The following is a 21,793-nucleotide window of genomic DNA, read 5'->3' as shown; positions in this document are numbered from 1 at the left end:
TTTAAAAAATAGTAATTAAAGTTTATAAACCAGCAATGAAAATGCCTAGTTTGGAATGTGAATATTTGTACTCTTAAAATATTTTGCTAAAAGATAATCACAATTTCAGTTTGAAAGGATATCTGCAGCCTGGGGTCAACAGCAATAAAAAGTAGTTTAATTATTTAAAAAAACATCTGTTTCTACAAGTGTATCAATTACCAAGCTTCAGCTCTAAAGGAGCTACTGCCACTGGGCTTTGCTGATTGGGGTACATTTTTCTACATGGGCTCAGCAGACAGTGGGATGCTACTGACATGTTATGTATACAAGTAGAGGCCCGGTGCACGAAATTCGTGCACTTGTGGGGGAAAGGTCCCTCAGCCTGGTCTGCGCCCTCTCGCAGTCTGGGAGCCCTGGGGGGATGTCCAACTGACGGCTTAGTGGGCCTAAGCCATCAGTTGGACATCCTTAGCATTGCCACAGAGGTGGGAGAGGCTCCCACCATTGCCGCTGTGCTCGCTAGCCGTGAGTCCGGCTTCTGGCTGAGAGGCGCTCCCGCTGTAGAACACTGACCACCAGAGGGCAGCTCCTGCGTTGAGTGTCTGCCCCCTGGTGGTCAGCACGCATCATAGTGACTGGTCATTCCACCATTCGGTCATTTGCATATTAGCCTTTTATTATGTAGGATATGCTGTAGATGAGGCCTCCCAGAACCGTAAGAAATGCAAAAAATTCACTGTTAACTCATTCTCAAATTGCCCCACTTAAAATGAAATTGCCCCCACTGTGGGGCATGTGCTGCACCTTGGGAACCACTGGGCTTGACACTTTTCCTCTCGGATCTTCATTTCTGAATACATATGCATATACCATGGGAATTGTAATCTCTTCTCAGCCTACCTCACTGGGTTGTCATGAGGAGGTTCTGAGCTAATACACCTAGAAATGTTTCATCAAGTAAGTGGTGTCTAAATGGGAAGAGATTATTATTTTTAAGCTCACGGGTACCCTTGCAGGTAGCAGATGCTGATTAGGGGAAGAGGGCATGATTGTTTCCTGGGACTGTAGCTATGAAGCTTTGCAGAGGGTTCCGCAGGCCTCAGAGGGGCGGGTTCTGGCCAGCAGCCCTGTAGCGGTGGTCGTCCCTGGAGGTGCTGGCGGGGGGCAAGGCGTTAGGGGGGTGCTAGGGCGGTGGTGCGGCTGAAGGGGGAGTAACTGTCAAACCTTCCTTCTTGGCATCATTCTTTAAATTGTACATGGCTGTTTCAAGCTGACCAGCTCAGGGAGGGGCTCCAATCTCCTGGAATGGGGTGGGGGCCAGACGAGGGCGGAGCCAGGCAAGCTAGGAGGGCAAGTTTAGCCGTGCCCCCAGCGAGGTTCAGCGCACTTCTGCTGCGGAGACGGAGCTGCTGCTGTCGGGGGGAAGGGTCTGACCCTGGGGGACAACTTAGGCCTGACTCCACTCGAGTCTGGAGTTGTAGGGAGGAGAGGCACGCCCAGTCTCAGTGGAGGGGGCCTGGCAGCAGCGGGCCATGGGCCCCGGAGTTACTGATGGGTGGTCGCTGGCGTGCTATTGTTGTGGGCGCCTCTGGCGGGGGAAGAGATTGGGAGTCGGAGGTGCGGGCTGCAGCTACCTCCGAGGCTGGGTCTTCTCCCCACCCAGCCAGCCTCCCTGTTCCCCCAGGGGTGCGGGGGCTGGGGTAGAGTGTCCGTCCGTCCCCCTGGGGGTGCAGGGACTGGGGCAGGGTGTCCGTGCAGGGGGATTGAAAGAGCTCCCATGGCTGCTTCCTCTTCCTCTCCTCAGACCCCTGGGAACTTGCCTCCAGCTGCCCGCCCCCTGCTGCCCGCACAGCCCCATGCTGGTCTGTCAATATGCAAATTGGCCGAAACAGGTTAAGCTCAGTGGATAGAGCGTCGGCCTGCGGACTGAAAGGTCCCAGGTTCGATACCTAGGTTGCGGGCATATCCTTAGTAGGAGGTGTGCAGGAGGCAGCTGATCGATGTGTCTCTCTCATCGATATTTCTAACTCTCTCTCTCCCTTCCCCTCTGTAAAAAATCAATAAAATATATTTTTTTAATATGCAAATTGGTTGTTACTGGGACACCATAACGGACAATTAGCATATTACCTCTTCATATGTATAGATACTTTGGAGCTTAGACAGGAACTAGAAAGATGACTAAAATATGTACCAGCTCTATTCACTTTCAAGCAAAAGCAAATATGATTGTGATTCAGGGTCTTGGGAATAAGCAGGGTGTGGAAAGATGCACAGAGTGTTCTAAAAAACAGAAATAGGAAAAGAAAAGGCCAATTCCATTTAACATTTCACCTAATATATTTTCAAAACCTCTGTGCCTAGGTATCTCTGCCAACTTTCAATAAGGGATAGCTGAAACAACCAAAATTAAAACTCTTCAACAATGACGGTTATAACGGAAATGTTAACAGGTCATTAACCACTGTAGTCCTTTAGAGAAAAACTACAATAAAATCCTGCAGCTAAAATTCCATGAATATCATCATCACATATTTGCTAATGCCTGTGAAATGCCTAAATCAGACAAACTAACATAAAGTAGATACCATCTATTAAGTCTGACTATTGAGCCTAGAGCCTAAACCTCTGCTAGCTGTTGTGAACTACAGATAGATTTTTTAAATGCAGGGCATGTTTTCTGATTCCTCTACAGTGAATAAAAGGGCACTATTAACAGGTTCAAATTTATCCACTGTAAGGTCTAAGAAAGATTTTTATTAACTAAAAGTATAATATTCACAAGAGAAGGTCCTGATAAGTCTGTCTTTTGAAAGCTTTGATTCCATTTCACTAGATATGGAACATACTATTAACAGTGAACTTTAGAACTAGCAGTGTACACTACACCTTAAAGAAACTTTAAAATATTACCTAGCCTTTCTCTTGGATTAGGATTGTAAAATACGTTCCAGGACAGAGTCATTCATCATTCTGAGTGCCTCTAATGTGCCAGGCACTATGGATACAAAAATAATTAAGACACACTCCATGCCCTCAAAAAACATTGTGTAGCAGGGAAAGAAGGACAAAAATAAGAAGACAGTAAGACAGGAACCTCTTTGAATAGAGCTGGGTACTAGGAACTTGGTGATGCAAGAAGGTGGGCAAGGGTGTGTCTGGGTGTCAGAATGCTTTAGACGTGACAGTGTAAAGCAGGAGTCCTCAAACTACGGCCCACGGGCCACATGCAAATACAAATATTGTATTTGTTCCCGTTTTTTTTTACTTCAAAATAAAATATGTGCAGTGTGCATAGGAATTTATTCATAGTTTTTTTTTTAAACTATAGTCCGGCCCTCCAACCGTCTGAGGGACAGTGAACTGGCCCCCTGTTTAAAAAGTTTGAGGACCCCTGGTGTAAAAGCTAGATCTTAAAACAAACATAGTAGTTGCCAGAGATTTTTAAAAACTTGCACTTCACATGCTTTCAGTCTTTTCCTGCCTTAGCAACTACATTTACCTTGCCCTTCTTATACCTTAATTTCTGGTGTATATGAACTAGGAATGTTTCTGACTGAACTGGACATTGGAGATCATTTGTGGCACTCACCTGTCTGGATCTCACTCCTCTTTTCCCTCTAGGCCACGGGCCCAGGATATAAAAACAGATCACTCTTCACATAGAATGGCCCAGAAGGGGCTGTGGTTGACAAGGGTGTATATAGCTAGCTAGACCTATCTTCTTCCCTGTATACGCACTCCTCCATTTAACTCACAAATATAAGCTATTTTTCTTTAATAAAACCACAAGAGGCCTGTATTATCAGGTGTTTCTCTGAATGTGTGAAGTTTCCTCACCCAAACTTACTTGTGTGGTGAGAATTACTCTAAAAAATAAAATACAAGATTTATGCAAAAGAGCCATTAGGAAAAAAAATGTAGGAGGTACTATTTTTTAAAAAAAATATATTTTATTGATTTTTTACGGAGAAGAAGGGAGAGAGATAGAGAGCTAGAAACATCGATGAGAGAGAAACATCGATCAGCTGCCTCCTGCACATCTCCCACTGAGGATGTGCCCGCAACCCAGGTACATGCCCTTGACCGGAATCGAACCTGGGACCCTTCAGTCTGCAAGCCGAAGCTCTATTCACTGAGCCAAACTGGTTTCAGCAGGAGGTACTATTTTATCTAATGGGATTCTGCTTATATTCTGTGCAGATGACCAAGTGACATGATATTAAAACATATTAAATTTAACAGTGAAATGAAAAATAAAATCTTGAACTTACTTACCAAACTGCATACCCCAATCTCCAAGGTAATTTATTCTCGTTACTTGATGTCCTAAAGCTTCTTTGAGATTTGCTATGAAATTTCCTAGTAATGATAAAATATACAGTTTCTCATTCTTGTTAAACATTTTGGCATAGGAATCGTGTGCTTCTCTATTATCAAAATATAACACAGAAAATTCTTTTGGCAAAATTTACCAGTTCAGTTTTTTTTTGTTTTGTTTTGTTTTTTAGTAAAACTTTCATTATTGTGTTTTCATCTATGTTATGGAAAGTAAGGCATTATTGGGCGGGTGGTTATTACAAGAAATCCCCTAACTTTCATAAGAACAGAATTTTCATTAACATTAATGGGAGTTGGGAACACGTTAGAGTAATTGCCATTCCAAGTTAATCCCAAGGGCAGAAAATAATACTGTTTTAGTAATTAGTAAGGAATAATTTGGCTGTGCCCTACAGAACCTGAGCCATACTGGTTTTAGTTTTAAATAGCTCACTTTAATTTCCTTCAATCACTGAAGTCCATCTTCTCATGCCTGCTCCCTAACAGCACACAGCAGCCCAAGGCTTCCCGGAACGGCTAATACTGGTTTGATATTCAACATCTATTCCACTTTCCTTCTAGTGTGCACTCAACATACTGCAGAGGCTGGAAACCTAAAAATTACATTTCCCAGAATCTCTTGCAGTTAAAGTTCCAGAAGTAATTTAGCTTTAGTCAATCAGATATACTTTGCATGAGATTCAGAAGGTGGAAGGGGAACTACTTCTATTATTTCTGACAAACATAGTTGTGGGGCTTGTGTGTATGTGACCACAAATAGAAGGCCTGGTGTCCTACCATGTATCCTCCAAGGTAACTAACTGAAAGACTGAGAATGAATGGGGCTGCCTCTTTTGCTAGTATGAATTATAGAAGGCAAGGCGGGACTAGTGGAGTTTTCTGACTACGGCAGTGGCAGCATGATTCTAAAGTAGTGGAAGTGATTGCAGAAAAGGGAGATGCTCCTTGATGACCAAGCTCATGGTATAGTTTTAGGAGTAATTTTTGCCAGCTTAATCCAAAGCTTCTTCAGCACTCCCAACAACTTTGTAAATTAATCAATATCCTGTAGTAAATCCCTTCCTGCTTTTACTAGAGTAGATCCAGTTTTCTGCAAATAATCCCTCACTTATATGTATATCTGACTTAAACTACTGCAGCTTCCCTATTTCAAGGTCTTCCCAACCTATAGAGTCCCAGCAACAGGAACCACCTCTTCAGGTGGTACTCAGACTGTATTCCTATTTTTTCTTAACACCTTATTACGTTACAAATCCAACTGAAAGACTGAACCTAGGCTTTTGGAACCGACTGTCTAATTTCCAACCCTGGCTATGATACTTAGCTAGCTATGTGATTTTGGAAAAGTTATTTTTGGTATCTGCGTTTCCTCACACATAGACTAGATAGAAGCATCAGTGATGAGAGAGAATTATTGATCTGCTGCCTCCTGCACACCCCTTACCGGGGATCGAGCCTGTAACCCGGGCATCCTGATGGGGGAAATTGAACTGTGACTGCCTGGTTCGTAGGTCAACGCTCAACCACTGAGCCAGGCCTGCCAGGCAACAGTTTCTTTTTTAAAACAAAATACACGAACAAAAAAATTGGGGAGATCACTATCATCTTCACATAACATTTTCATATTTTCTCCATATGCATACAAATTTTTTAAAAGTTAAAATCATAACAAACATTTCAGTTAAAACTGTTTCCTGAGTTAATCTTGAAGTTTTGAAACAAATTTCTTTTTTCCACTTCTAAACCAGTTTTTCCCATTTCATGTAATATTTAATGAGCACCAGGCTCATATAAATTTGAACTTTTTGTCCTATTGCTATTTAAGCATTAAACCATTAGACAGTATTATCAAATGCACCCCAAAGACTTGTTTAATATTTTCTGTGAAACAACACTTACCTATGATGGTAGAACGCAAATGTCCAACGTGAAATTTTTTGGCAACGTTAGGTGAACTGCAAATAATTGCAAAAGTTATATTTTTGTGCTAAGAACAAAGGTTCTAAAGTGAACTAGGTCATGCCTCCATAGTTCGATACAATTGGGAACTAAGGCCTTTGGTAATTTAGGGCAAAGATAAGTTAAAAATTACAAATTTAGAGCAAAGATAAATTAGAACTCAAAGAATCATGTGTAGTGAAAATGACCCTGTGATTCATGAGGCTGTAACATACACAGAAGTGGCAAACTGAGGAAAACGCAGATACATTTAAGGATTCAAAAAAAGATGAAGAAATTCAGAGATATTGTTTTGACACAATGTTGACTATAGGGAATTAAATTTAGTGCACCAGTTAACAAATCCTTTATCCTTTTAAAATTCAGGACCCCAAAGAAATTTACTCTGTATGGTAATATCTATCAATATTTACTGGATCAGAAATTAAAATATAAAATTATTCATGCATTAAGCTTCCCAGAATAATCAGAAATCTGATTCACCACTTAAAATTCTCAGTCATCACCTTTATAACTACTCTGTGTGTTTTGAGAAGTTTTAATCAATCATTTAACACTACAAGTGCTTCTAAGGCACTCACTACCTGACAGGCAGTTTTATGCATTAACTCAATTAATACTCATAAGAGGTGTGAAGTAAGGTACTCTTATTCTACAGCTGAAGGAACTGAGACAACAAGGAAAAAGAGATAAAACAAATGTGGCAATATGTTGATGACTTGAATCTTAGTGCTGAGCACATGGGATTTCCTTACACTCTTCTGTTTTGTATATGTTTGAAATTTTCATAAGTTTTTCAATACTAAAAAGGTAAATTGACCGGGAAACCAGAAACATACATAAAACACTGGTTTTATGAAACTGTATAAGATCTGTGATCCTGTGAGAATGAGAACAAGGTGATCCCTAGGACTGCCTTAAAAGCAACTCTATGAGCTAAAGCAGAAAAGCTCATAGCACAAAATGTTTATATTAGAAAAGAAAAAAGGTTTCCAATCAATAATCTAAGATTTTCCTTTAAGAAACTAGAAAAAGAGAACCAAAGAAAGCAAAATAAAAGAGAATGAGACAAATAAAAGCAAAAATCAATGAAACAGATAAAGACAGACAATGTTCTATACTGTAAGTGTAGTGGTAGTTACATGAACTGTACATCTTTACCAAAACTCATCAAATTATATGTTGAAATATGGTGAACTGTATTGTATAGTATGTAATTGGACCTCAATAAAGATGATTTTTAAAAAATCAACAGACTACTATGAAACAATAAAAATTACAAACCGCCCTGGATGTTCTGATATTAAAGGAGCATAAGATACATTGTTTTGTGAAAAAAAAAAAAGCAAGGAGAACAATATATAATGTGTGAGATCTGTTTATAAATGCAAAGACTATTTCTAGTTGGATAAATAAGTAGTGTTGGTGACTGCCCAAAGGAGAGAACCAGGAAACTGGATGGGGAGGAGACTTGCTTTTCACTGAGTATCCTTTTGCAATCTTTGATTTTTTTCAAACTAGGTATTTATATTATGAGGAGTTTTTTTGTTTTTTGTTTTTTTGCTTTCACAGAGCTTTTATATTTTTTCCTTTAGGATTAGAAGAACTCAATCTATGTAGGTCTTTAGCCTTGATAAAAGATCACTTGAAATCATCAATTTGCCATTCTCTGTTACCATATTCCTACTGGGAAGGGAATCAATAAAATGGAAAATACAAATTCAACTCCTTTGGCAACCAAAGTAGCCGCAATGAATGAATTATAGTTTGGACAACTTATTGGGACTTATAAATAATTATTTCATGTAACTTTCTCAATTTTGTAAGAAAAGACAAATATTATTGCTCTTATTTTCCAGAAAAGAAGAGACCAGGGAAAAAAAGCTGTCTCATCTGAGATCACCAAATCAGTTACTAACAGTCAGATCTGGTACTCTCATCTTTTGGATTCTCATTTTACCAATCAGAGGTCCTCAATCTGTTCTCTGAGAACACTTCAGACTGGGAACAGCAGAGGGTGGGAGAAGACTACGTTGAGGAAACTGCTGACTGTGCTCCTGCAGGTTTGATCTGAACAAAATAGGAAAGGCTGACTTTGCAGAGAGGAGAGGCAATAGTAGTTATCTATAAGTTTTACACCACCTACCAGGTACAGTTATCTACTCTGGTCCTTCATCACATTGCTCCGACATCTGACAAAATATTATGACAATCAACACTGTATCAGGGAGGCAGTAAAGGTTACTTATGTAGGCTTCAGAATCAGTTAGCGCTATGACCCTAAGCAAGTTAGTTGACCTATTATCATCAACATCTTTATGCAAGGAGCAAGTTTCTTGAGCACAGTGATTATATCTCTTGCTTTTGTGGGGAAAGTTGCCTGGTTTATTTAAGATAGTACATATTTAAAACATTCTCTTCAGTCATCTCTCTCATTTTCAGGAGAAATTCAAGAATAATGTTTTCTATCAATTTTGCCCCATCCCCCACCTGTCTGTCTCTACTTTGAAACCACAATGGTAAGCCCCACAGTAATTAGAAAACTTCTAAGGGAGGGGCAGCTATGGTCATCCCACAGCAATGCCAGAGAGCAAAGATGGCTGCTGGGAAAGGGACCCTGCCTTCATCAGCATTCAGATGCTCGTTTAAGTTCCAGACCTCCGTAACTGCTATAGAAAAAAAGTTGAGAGGGACAAATCCATAGGCAAATAACACCAGAGAAAAAGCCTACAGAATACAACTCAAATAGAACAGGTTATTTTTAGACATTTCTTACAAGCATAAACAAAAAGAGCAGTACAATGGAACCTCGGGCCTTGAACTTAATTCCGGAAGGCTGTTCGAAAACTGAATCATTATTTCCCATTAGAAGTAATGTAAATTGAATTAATCTGTTCCAGACTCCCAAATGACTCCCTTTTTTAACCTTTCTTATATATAGTACATGTCTAAGGTACTATTTAATCTATAAATAAATACTTTAAAAACAAAAAGGACATGAAATATAAATGAAAATTTAATAAAAGGACATAAAATGTACAGTAAAAAATGAAAATTTAATAAAATAAGCAGTAACAAAAGCAAAAAAAAAAAAACCACCAAACACATACACACACAAATATCCACAGCATACTTTCTGGGGATGTTAACAATGTGAGGTTTAGTAGTAAACTGACTCATACTCGCACATTCTTTCCTTTGTCGCCCTAGAGAGATGTGACTGATCATACAGGTATAAGCGTGAAGGGTGTTGGGTTGAGAGGCGAATTATTTGAGATGGGAGATGTTAGAGAACTGAGGTTTGACTGTATATGGGAAATGAAAACTGAGGAGAAAAGCCAGAGAATCAATGAGTAAGGAAGACTAAAGTTTTGGTATTTTGAGCTTAGTTGGGGAGGAGAGATGGTAACAGTGAAGTGAAAATGAGAAAGGTGCTAGGAGTGAGCCCTAGTGGCAACTTTTCAAGTTTCAAGAAACTTACAATGGCATTATTTCAAGGATGTATGCATGGGAACAGATATTGTACCACCTTCCTACTGATTTTCCTTTACTATTGGTTAGGTAACAGCAAGGAGCGTGAGTAATATAGTTAGTACTGAAATGTATCACTAGAGAAGACGGTGCTGTGTTCTGCATCAATTTAAAGACGTTAATTTCGTGAGCCCTTATATGGTAACTAGTGGCTGGATGCACAAAATTCGTGCAAGAGTAGGCCTTCCTTCCCCCGGATGCCAGCACCAGCTTCCCTCTGGCACCCAGGACCCAGGCTTTCCTCTGGCCGCTGGCAGGCACCTGGGACCCAGGCTTCCCTAGCAGCCCTGCTTCGTCCCAAAGGTTGTCCAGAAGGACGTCCGGTCTAATTAGAATATTATGCTTTTATTATTATAAATAGTAAAACACTCATCTGATCAGCTAATTGATTAACAAACACATAAGAAGAATAGGCACTGACCTGAATTCAACCACGATCTTCTTCTGGGGAAGACCAGAGAAAAGCTCACTTTTTAATCCATATTTTGAACCATCTTCGATAACTTGTTTTAACACTGTCTGAAAAGTAAAGGTTGGGGTTTAATGATAGAAAAAAAACTAGTTTTCTTAAGTACTCTGCTACTGGAAACTAAACGTTGCTAGTTTGCTCATTTCAATTTGTGGAACTGAGACGTTTATAGAACTGTCAGCAGCATCACCTTCTTGAGTTCACATCTGTGCTCTTTTATACATGCTGTCTGTTCCTCCTCACAGTGATTGATGAAGTAAATATTTTAGAGGTGAAGAAACAGAATTTAGAGAGGTTAAGTACCTGCCAAAAGTCTCACAGCAAGTAGTAATAAAGAAACCAGAAGCAGCATCTGAATATTTATTGACTGCATACTATGTGTCAGGCACTATTCTACATATTTTCTATGTATTTACTTTTTTAATCCTCACAACAATCTTAAGAGATAAGTATCATTTTTTATAAATGAGAAAATAAAAGCACAGAAAGGTTAAGTAACTTTCCAAGGTCATACCTTGGAAAAGTGTTTTCTCTCCATAGCTAACTATTGTATGCTGCTACTTTTTTTGATACTAATGATAACAAGCAATGGTAGAAAACAAAATATTAAACTGATAAGAACAGATACTACACTTGATCTTAGCCGAGAGGCCGAGAAGCGATTAGAAAACAAAATATAATTCAAATGCTTATCCTATCTAATAGAGGGAATATGCTAATTGACCCTCACACCATCGCAAAGATGGAGGTGCCCAGAGCCAATAAGGAGGGAATATGCTAATTGACTGCCATGCTCTCAAAGATGGCGGCGCCCACAGCCACAAGATGGCGGTGCCTAGTTCCCTCGGCTTCACCAGGGCAGCAGGCACATGGCAAGGCCAGGCCCACTCCCAGGCAGCCTGGCCTTGCTGCACGCCTGCCACTGGAGGCCCCCAGACCCCTCAGCCGCCCAGGGCTGGCCCGAGGTGCAGGCAACCAGGGCTGGCCGAGGCTTGCGCTGTCGGCAGTGGCAGCAGCAGAGGTGTGATGGGAGCATCACCTTCCCCTGATCCCCAGGTTGCCTCCTGCCCCTGAGGGCTCCCGGACTGTGAGAGAGGTCAGGCCGGGCTGAGGGTCCCCCCCAAGTGCATGAATTTTCATGCACCAGCCCTCTAGTTGGCTACATAAGTAAATAAAAACAAGAAACCATACAGAAACTGCCAAAACATATTCCAGGTTAATTTTTAGTTATTAACACAGAACTAGCGTATAGTTCACAAAATTCATATTTTATTACTTTTTTTGCTAATGGTGACGATTTATTTACTTCAAGGCTTTAAATTTATTGTGATAGACTTTAATTTACTCTTATATTGGTTTTGCTTCTCAAATTGGATTCTGAGTCCTAAATGTGCAGTTTATGATGTAAAGAATTTCACTATCATAGGTTAAAATGGTCACTTAATGGAAAAGGCAGAGAGGTAAAAAGAAACAGCAAAGCAATACTTTTAAGATACATCTACAGAGTGCTAGGTTCAAGTCTAGATGCTTTTATGTTATCCATAAGACCCACAATCTTAGAGGTGGGCAACAGCTGTAAAAACTAAGGTTCAGAAACAGTATGTATTTGCCCAAGGACACAGAGAAAATAATATTTTCTTCACTCACACCGTACAGTAGGACACAGAGATATAATATTAATAAATATATAGACATTAAAGAGAATAGTCTGTCATACACTAAGGGCCTATTAAATGTTAATTACTCCAAGAATATGGGCAACAAGAAGACTGCAAGTGAGGAGGTAAACAGTGAAAAGAAATTCATTCTCAAGATTATTCTAAAGTTAAAGTCTAAGCATCTTTTTCATTTTCCATTCCTTTTCAAGTAATGGATGGTAGACTCCATAAATGGTAATAGCAATAAGTTAGAATTCTCTTTTACAAGTGACTCTCTGTTTGTTGATTTCTCTGGCACAAACAAAAAAAAAAATAACTAATCAAAAACTGTCTTATATGCTTCACTTCCAAACATTCCTTTAACAATTTGACTTATCTGCCACCTGGAGCTTTTTTCCTCTACTGTTTCACTGAAAGTGCTCTCCAAATCAAAATTCCAAATGCCAAACCTAAATGAATGCTTAAATTTTATTATATTACTTTTTTGAATACATTCTTTTGTGAAATGAACAAATAAACAATTAAGGTAAGGCTAAAGTCTAGAGTTCCTTTTCATCATCCACCCTAACCTCCTCAGTCCCTTCCGGCCTTCTCCAGGGTAACCACTTTCATACACCAACTTAGCTGATGATTACTTTCTTCTCCTTGCAACTATCCTTCCTCCTTGGTTGTTATGACATCACTGTCTACGGATTTTTACTTCTCAGTTTCCTCTGTAGGTTCCTCTTCCACTGTCTGTCCCCCCCACTCCCCTCCCTGTACTACTTCCTTGCTTCTAGCTCCTTACTTTACACATCTCCTAGGTAGGAACTGCTAACACTTCAACTACTACTTACCTAACAAAATCTCTCCTGTGCCACAGAGTGATATATACAGCTCAGGATTAGACAGCTCTCTCAGGCACTTCAAACAAAATAGTATACTTCTCTTCCTTCTGCATTCTCCATTTCCATGACTTTTACCCCCAGCTAACCAAGTCTGAAACCTAGGAGTTCCTAAGATTTACCCTTTCTCTCCCTAATATTCACAACCAATCATCTATTAATCACCAAGCCCTGCTCATGTTCTCTCCCAAAAATTATAGTTATCCTCTGGCCTCGTTTAGACCCTCATCATCTCAGCTACACCACTAAAAAACAATTATACCTTAACTACCTTCTTATATAATGTACATATGAATACATGGTTGGCTTTTGAAGAATGTGTGGGCTAGGAGCGCTGACTCCTGGTGCAGTCAAAAATGCATGTATACTTTCGACTCCCCCAAAATACTAATAGCCTACTGTTGACTGGAAGCCTTACCAATAAAGTCAGTTAACACATTTTTGTACTTATATGTATTAAATACTGTATTCTTACAAGAAAGCTAGAGGAAAAAATACTAAGAAAATCATAAGGAAAATTCATTTACAGTACAGTGGGGCCTTGACTTATGAGTGTCCCAACTAACAGGTTTTTCGAGATACGAGCCGATTTTTTTGCTTTGAGTTGCGAGCTAAAATTCGGGTTACAAGCCAGCTTCAGATACCCCACCGCTAGTTGGCACAGTGAACGTCACAGTGAACGCCACAACATCAGCCCAGCATCACGTGTCTCACTTGTTCACTTTTTGATTTGACATACGAGTAATTTGAGTTACGAGCTCTGTCACGGAACAAATTAAACTTGTAAGTCAAGGCCCCACTGTATTTATGAAAAGAATCCACATATAAGTGGGCCACACAGTTTAAACCTGTGTTATTTAAGAGTCAACTGTTTAACTATTAAAACTAAATTTCATTAGTGTAATACCAAAAATCATCACATGTACCAGCTGTGGTACACATAACATACCATGAAAAATGATTAAATAGAAAAAGCTAACATTCTTTATGCAGAGCATATAAGGCCTTTCACAGTATATAATTTCATATCTTCTCCCATACCATCCTGTGTGCAAAACATAATCATCTGCTGATTTCCAGACAATGCCATGTTCTTGACTGCCTGCACTCTGGCCCAAGCTGTCCCCTTTGCCTGGAATGCCTGCCCTTGTACCTCCCAGGTATATTCTTCATTTTTACCCCAATTCAAAGTTATCTCCTCTCACCTCAAGACAGACCTAAGTGTACCTTTATTTAGCCTGGATTGCAACTTTAATTTTGTTTTATTTCTTAAAGTATTACAAAGAGTATTACACGTCTCCTTCCCCCCCCCCCCACCCTTGACATTCCCCCGGTCTCTCCCACCCCCCAGTGTCTTGTGTTCATTGGTTATTCTTATATGCATGCATACAAGTCCTTTGGTTGATCTACCCCACCCCCAACCCTCCCCAGGCTTCCCACTGTAGTTTGACAGTATGCTCAATGCTGCTCTGCCTCTGTATCCATTTTTGTTCATCAGTCTATAATGGTCCTTATTATCCATAAATGAGTGAAATCATGTGGTATTTTTCTTGGCTTCCCAGGGACCGTCTCAGTCTCACAGGGGCCGCCCCAGCTTCACGGGGGCTGTCCCAGCCTCACGGGGGCCGCCTCATCCTCATGGGGGCCGTCTCAGCAACATGAAGTTTGGCATTCTGTCTTTTGTTGGGTGGCTCCTTGCTGGACAAAATCTCCAGGCATTCTTGGTGGCTGAATATCTGGTATGCTTGCTTGGATTTCGTTTTCTACTAAGTGCACAGAATGCTTGTCTGCCGTCTCCCAGCGTCCCATGTGAGACTGGATTTGGTGGACCTGTCTGTGAGTTTGCTGGTACATCGGTTCCACGACGCCAGCCCAGCCGGGTCCAGCTCCGGCTCCGGCTCCCTCCGAACCTGATTCTGCTTCTTGGGTGTGTTCCTTATGTATGTGAGGACTTGAAATCTGCAGTCTGCTGGGTTGGGCTGCAAAAGCACAGGTGGTTCCTTTTGTGCCACTGACACAGCTTGGGTGGGGATATAAATTGAGTAGGGCTGGGTCTCTGGGAATCACCAGGGCGGAGCAAGGGGCAATGGCATCTCCGCGACTCCTCACCTCTCCAGGACTCCGCGTCTCCGCGTCCCGAGTGCCGGCGAGCACCTCCGCAAGAAAGCCACCCTCGCTCTCTGACCCGTTGCAAGGCCGTCCCACCTCTCCTCGTAGAGGTCTGGGACCTCAGAATCCCGCCCAAACAAGCTCAGTGGATTCGAGAGTCTGCAACCCCTTCTGATTGAAAATAACCGGGCATCCAGTTGCAGCCCGCCTGGCACGAGACTCCGCACCTCTGTTCTTGGCAAATCACCAGGGCGGAGCAAAGGGCAATGGCGTCTCCGTGACTCCTCGCCTCTCCGCGACTCTGCGTCCCCGAGTGCCGGCGAGCAGCTCCGCAAGAAAACCACCCTCGCTCTCTGACCCATTGCAAGGCCGTCCACCTCTCCCTGTAGGGGTCTGGGACCTCAGAATCCTGCCCCAAACAAGCTCAATGGATTTGAAAGCCTGCAAGCCCTTCCAACTGAAAAAAACCACGCATCTAGTTACAGCTCTCCTGGCAAGCGACTCCGTACCTCCGTTCTTGGAGCCTCTGCACAACCTACTCAGTCTCAATGCTCTTCTTTCTTTCCTTCCAGTTGCAGAGCTTCCACTGGGCCAGCTTTCCCATGGTTCTGAATGATAGCTGTTTGTCTTATAGTTGGTAGTCTCGATGTTGTTGTGGGAGGCAGCACGCACAGGTCTGTACCTTACACCGCCATCTTGGTTCTTCCCCTGGATTGCAACTTTAAACGCCTCCATGATATTAGCCATCATATTATCATACCCATCACACATTACACCATTTTTTATGCTTTTCTTTCTCTCTTAATATATTTTTTTTTATTGATTTCAGAGAGGAAGGGAGAGGGAAAGAGAGATAGAAACATCATTGATGAGAGAGAATCATTGTTAGGCTGACTCCTGCACACCCCTCACTGGGGAACTGAGCCCTCAACCTGGGCATGTGCCTTTGACCTGAATCAAACCTGGGATCCTTCAGTCCGCAGGCTGACGCTCTATCCACTGAGCCAAAATGGCTAGGCCTATGCTTTTCTTTTTTTATTGTAAGTTCCTAAAAGGTAGGATCTATGTAGATTTCTATAATATAGTCCCTGATAAATAATAAGCAGGAGGCTTATTAAATTAGTGGCCACACAGAAGAAAACTATTAACTATAGAATGTCAGTGAGCTAGTAAAGTTTCCTTATATTCCAATAGATGAACAAGCTAGAGGCCAATTCATTCACCAATAAGAATGTCAAAATGTAAAATGTACTCAGTAAACTTAGGTGCATAATGAGTTTATAATAAAAAATTAAATCTTTCAAAGGTTTTACTTTTTGGAATGCTTTAGAAAATTAATATTTTAATTGGCTGACATTTTTTGTTTGTCGATCACCATCACTTTTCCTGTGGATAACTTTTGTCATTTTATCTAACTCTGCTGGTTGCTATTTCTGTACAGCTCTCAACAGGATTTGTAAACAAGCTACCACTAACTATTTGTCTAGTCAATTCTTTGGTCAATAGTAGAGAAGTGTTTAATTATTCATTCGTTCCGTGTGTTCAGCCAACTGGCACTACACATGACTTAAATGCATCCTGACTGCCTACTGACAAACTTAATTAGTCAAATAATGAACAGAATTAGAACCACTAAAATTAGTATCATTTTTTCTTCTTCTCAAGTCTTGATAAAGTATACAAAGTTGAATTTGGAAAATAAAAAATGCATTTGTACATGTAAAATAAAATGTCATCCACTGTATTTCTAGGGCACACCTAAAAAACAGGATTTTGTTTGCCCTTTTCCTAGTTAAACTCTTATTTTCTTTTCTCTCCCTAGACTGAATTAATTATTACTCAAAGTTATAGTTTCTCTTAAAAGTCATCCTTTAGCTACTAACAGGTGGAAGTTTGGTAAAAGTGATAGTTCTTCACAGTGTATGAACTGGTCACATAATCTTCTAGCTTTGAAAATTTATGGTTTAGTCCCACATATCTGGCAGTTTCTATTGCCTTTAATTTCATATTTTAGCCTCCTACCCTTGAGAATGATTTATATGAAGAGATTTTAAGCCACTATGTGTGATCCAAACTTAAGCTAACATTTAATCATCCCTGGTGCTGCCAGTGCTAATAATTCAATAGCAATTCACGGACAGGTAATGTTTCATTCCGTCTAAGTTTATACACGTGTAAGCAATGACAAATTCACAATTCTCTGCTTGAGGAGTAAATTCTGGACATAGATCATTGGCTACATGTCAATCTTGCCAACTCTAAAACGTAAAAAAAAAACAAAAAAAAGGAAAAAAGACTTACAATGGACCTAAAATGGTTGAATTTTTTTCTTGACATGACCTGAAAAATTCATTAGACATGCAAATGATCACTGTTGAAATTAGACTTTGAGCAAAGAAGTATTATCATTTAAAAATTATAATTTAAATTAAAAAAAATAAAAGGCAAAAAAAAAAAAAATCTAGAGCCTACTGCCATTGGTTGATAAAATATAGAAGAGGCCCCCAAAGAGACTATTTCCCAATACGTTCACACAAGCCATTTGTAATTATGATTGTATTGCCAATAAAAATAATGTTCTGTTAATAAAAAAAATTATAATTTATAAACACAGGTACATTCAATATTCTTTCCTTAGTCTATGGGTGTTCACTGCTCTAGGATGTATCTTTACTGTGACACTGAGAAGGTCTATGTGAGCAATCTGCTCGTTCCTTTAAAACAAAAATCACACTAACATCCAGATTCTCAAGGCCCTAACTCTTATTCCCTCTGTTGTCAACTGAGAAGAATTTGGGAATATTTTTAATAAGCAAGCAAATGGGCATCCTTAAACCAGAGAAAATCTATTTAATTGTAATAAAGCATGAAAATCCATGGCCATTAAAATTTTAAATTATTAATATATGCTATGCTTTAAAATACAAATCACATCTCTTTCAGCTAAGCCAGCTGTAAAGGCAAACTCCATCTACCACAGTACATTTTCCCATCTTAGAAGAAACAAAAACAGTACAATATTGCTGCCTACCAAATGGCCTAAAGTTTGGTAGGCACTTTGGTGAGCTGTATTTATACTTCAACAAAATTAAGTCAACAATTAGAAAAGTCACTAATTCAAAAAATGGTAAATTAGAGTCACTGGTTTGCTTAATTGACATGAAATGTTATCAAGAGCCTAGCATGTTGTAGACCAGCTGTGGGCAAACTACGGCCCGCGGGCCGGATCCGGCCCGTTTGAAATGAATAAAACTAAAAAAATAAAAAAGACCGTACCCTTTTATGTAATGATGTTTACTTTGAATTTATATTAGTTCACACAAACACTCCATCCATGCTTTTGTTCCGGCCCTCCGGTCCAGTTTAAGAAGCCATTGTGGCCCTCGAGTCAAAAAGTTTGCCCACCCCTGTTGTAGACACTTTGTAAAAAGCTCAAAAAAAAATTGTTCTTTCTTGTCCTTGTGACTGATTTTGGTTAACTAATTTACCTTGAAGTAAGAGTGAAAAAAGATAAAAGAAAAAAATTAAAAGATCTAGAGACAAGTATAAAACACCTCTCTCTTTCAGTGAAAAAATATATTACTAGAAATTTTGGTTTTATAGTTATTTTCAATTCAAGCGGCAGCATTTACTAAGCCTGACCAACTCAATACTGGTGTGATTTGTTTTTTTGGGTTTTTTTTACATACTATACCCGTGGCCGGCAAACTGTGGCTCGCGAGCCCAGCTCTTTGGCCCCTTGAGTGTGGCTCTTCCACAAAATACCACTTGTGGGCGCAAATGTACAGTACGATTGAAACTTCATGGCCCATACGCAGATGCCAGTATTTTGTGGAAGAGCCACACTCAAGGGGCCAAAGAGCTGCGTGTGGCTCGCGAGCCGCAGTTTGCTGACCACTATACTACACCAAAGCCTGCATTATGGTAAGTTTTAATGTTTGAGATGAGATTCTCAACAAAAGGTCTCATACCACTGCCTATCCAGAATTACATGTCCTCCATGGCATTACTCATGTGAGACCTAATTCCTCTATGCGATTTCCCCAACCCTCCAGGACATCCTGATTTTTCCATTTTTGATCTTTCTTATGCTTATTGTACCAATCATCTTTATTAATTGTTGTTTTTTTTAAAAATTCTCTTTTTTTATTGATCTTAGAGAGAAGGAGGGAGGGAGAAACATTGATCAGTTGCTTCCCGCACTCAGCATGTGCCCTGACCAGAGATCAAACCTGCAACCTGGGTATGTGCTCTGATCTGGAATTGAACCCACCACCTCTTGGTGTACAGGACAACACTCCAATCAACTGAGCCACATTGGCCAGGACTATTTATTGTTTTATTTTTTTTAAAAAAAGCTGTCTTACGGTTGCATTTGTATAATTCTTATGCTTCCTATAGAATACAGGCTACCTGAGAGCAGAAACCAGTACCTTTCTTACATTTGATACAGAGCCCATTACTTCATTCAATAATAATTATCTCACATCTACTACATGCCAGGCATTGTGCTAGGAACTGGGGATTTAATAGTGAGTGAGAAAAGCAGAAACTATAAGCCCTAATGGAAATCAGAGTTTAAAGGCAACAGACATTAATCAAATAAAAAGAATGTAAAAGGAACTATGGTAAATTCTACATGGAGAGATGTACAGTGCTATGAGAGTGTACAAATGAAGGTGTCAGAAGGCCACTGCCCAGGAAATATCAAGATCTGAAGGATAAGCAGGAGTTAACATGGGGTGGCATTCCAGGCAGAGGCATTAGAATGTGCATACGTTCTGAGGCAAGAGTAGGCACAATAAGTTTAAGAACTGGAGGGAAACCACTGTAGCTAAAACAGAGAGAGTGAGTGAAGATGCAAGAGCTAAAACAACCCATTCTTACCTTTGTTAATAGTTCTCTGTTTATTTTGAAATTTACAGTCCCTTGACCAGTGCTGATTTCAGTCACCACTGTATCACATTTTAGCTGAAAAGATAACAGATCAAGTAAAAGAGCTATATTATAAAGTAAGCCCAATGAAAGTTGTAGTTCTAAAATTATCAGATTTTCAACCGTCTAAAGGCAAAAGGTGCATCATCTGTCTGTCTTCATATTTGGACCTGGGCCTTAGCCAGTCCCTTCAAATCAATCATTCTATTTGGGTAAACATGTTTTCTTCTTTACTGATTAGAATACTATTCTGTATTCCAAGTCGCTTCCTCTTTTTCATTCCCTCGCCTCAAATTCTCCATCTGACATGGAAAAGGGAGAGCACCGCTTTACTCCCACCCTATGTACCCTGACATGCAATGAACTATTTTATCTCACCCACCTGTTGCAGAAGCCACAGAACAAGACATTATGTCAGGGCCTATGCTAAAGCACTTGTGTCAACACATAAAATGTAAATAACTTACTTTGCCTTCAGTGAATATGCCTTAAAATTTTAACCAACTAGATATTCAAAGCACCTGATATACCCATGGACCTTGAAAAAACACTTGTCACTGAAGAACCACTTGTTTTTATTTTGACACTAAATATTGTAATTAGGATGATTCTATTCTTGGTTTACTTCCTGATAAAAATCTGGGGTGGTTTTTGATCAAATAAATACTCAGCTACCAAAGCTCCTTTATCACACTCATTCTTTAAGCATCCTTTTCTATGATAATGACTTCCATTGTTCCAATTCTTCAGGGTACCCACACACCTCTTTTGTAATAACCTTATTTAAAAAAAAACAACAAAAAACTTGTCCAACACCTGCCTTTTCTGGTGGTATTATACTAGCAACTTGGTCATTCTCTACAATCTTTTCAATTTCTCTTTTAGGTACCAAATTCATCACAGAAATTAGAAATGAAAGAGGTTTATTAAATCATCTAACCACTTTGTCTCTGCAATCATAATTCTATTGCAATCTAATAATTTCTTCTCATATTTTAATGTTCATTTTCTCAGAAACTCATTTTAAGAAGTGCAATCCACTGCTCTAATTTATCAACTTGTTCTCCTAAATTCAGAAGTCCAACCAGCTTCAATCTGTAAATTTAATTAACACTTCAGTCCTCCTGTAGTTAATAAAAAAACTGAACAATGTCAGCTCAAGAAGAATGCTCTATAACTAACTTGAAAAATCATACTAATCTTACAGTACATGGCTAAAATGAATTTAAATTATGTTTTCCAAGGTGCTTTCAACAAAGAAACATTATTAAATTCATTAGTATGGGTGAGATAACCTGCAGAGTATTTTTTTCTTTAAAATAATAACTGTATTATAAAGTAAAAACAAGTAATAGTGCTAAAGTACCTTCTCTGCCAGTTGTGTGGCTTGAACTTGAATATCTGGTCTTGAATAGTCATTGTTCCCCAACAGAGAATCCACAGAAAGCTGAAAATCAGCTACTTCTCTAAAGAAGTAGGGAAAACTGTTATTACCCTACAAACATTATTAATATAACAAAAAAAGATTAATCATTATGAGTTTCCCACATTGACATAATTTTATAAGAAAAAGGTATTATGCTTTTAATATAAAAGTAATTAGAAATATCATCACCTTGTATTTTAGAACTTTATCTTTTATCATTTTATGAAATTCTTCCTCTTCTATTACCTAATTGTAGCTTCGTAATATCTCTGTGAGATAGGAAGAGCAGCCACTTTGGAAAAAATTAAGACCTGACTTGTTAGAAAGTAAGCACATGAGTGTTTATTACATTGTTTTCTATACATTTTTCTGTAGGTTTACAATAGGTCAAAGTGCAAAATAATTTTAATTGATATAGAAACATCTACATAATTACCCATATTGAACATCTGATATTTAATAAGAAACCAGAGAATGAGAATCTATGGGCAGAGTAAGT

General features: G+C 39.5%; 1 protein-coding gene and 1 pseudogene across 3 annotated transcripts in view; both read right to left on the bottom strand.

Moving 5' to 3' along the window:
* Positions 1-21,793, bottom strand: part of RARS2 (arginyl-tRNA synthetase 2, mitochondrial) — a 71,707-nt gene that overhangs the window by 37,057 nt on the left and 12,857 nt on the right. For 2 of the 3 annotated variants that reach the window (XM_036316645.1, XM_036316647.1), the window contains exons 3-7: positions 21,235-21,334; positions 19,821-19,904; positions 10,235-10,332; positions 6,223-6,278; positions 4,261-4,344 (exon numbers count right to left, since the gene is read on the bottom strand). In XM_036316645.1, the coding sequence (XP_036172538.1) occupies positions 4,261-4,344; positions 6,223-6,278; positions 10,235-10,332; positions 19,821-19,904; positions 21,235-21,334 (422 nt within the window). Of the gene's footprint in view, positions 1-4,260; positions 4,345-6,222; positions 6,279-10,234; positions 10,333-19,820; positions 19,905-21,234; positions 21,364-21,483; positions 21,587-21,793 lie in introns of all 3 variants that reach the window. The other variant, XM_036316646.1, reaches the window with a different exon arrangement.
* On the bottom strand, positions 10,772-10,945 carry LOC118660911 (annotated as a pseudogene).

Source organism: Myotis myotis, unplaced genomic scaffold, assembly GCF_014108235.1.
Source record: "Myotis myotis isolate mMyoMyo1 unplaced genomic scaffold, mMyoMyo1.p scaffold_m19_p_7, whole genome shotgun sequence".
Taxonomy (NCBI): domain Eukaryota; kingdom Metazoa; phylum Chordata; class Mammalia; order Chiroptera; family Vespertilionidae; genus Myotis; species Myotis myotis.
This window is presented reverse-complemented; position numbering and strand designations above follow the sequence as displayed.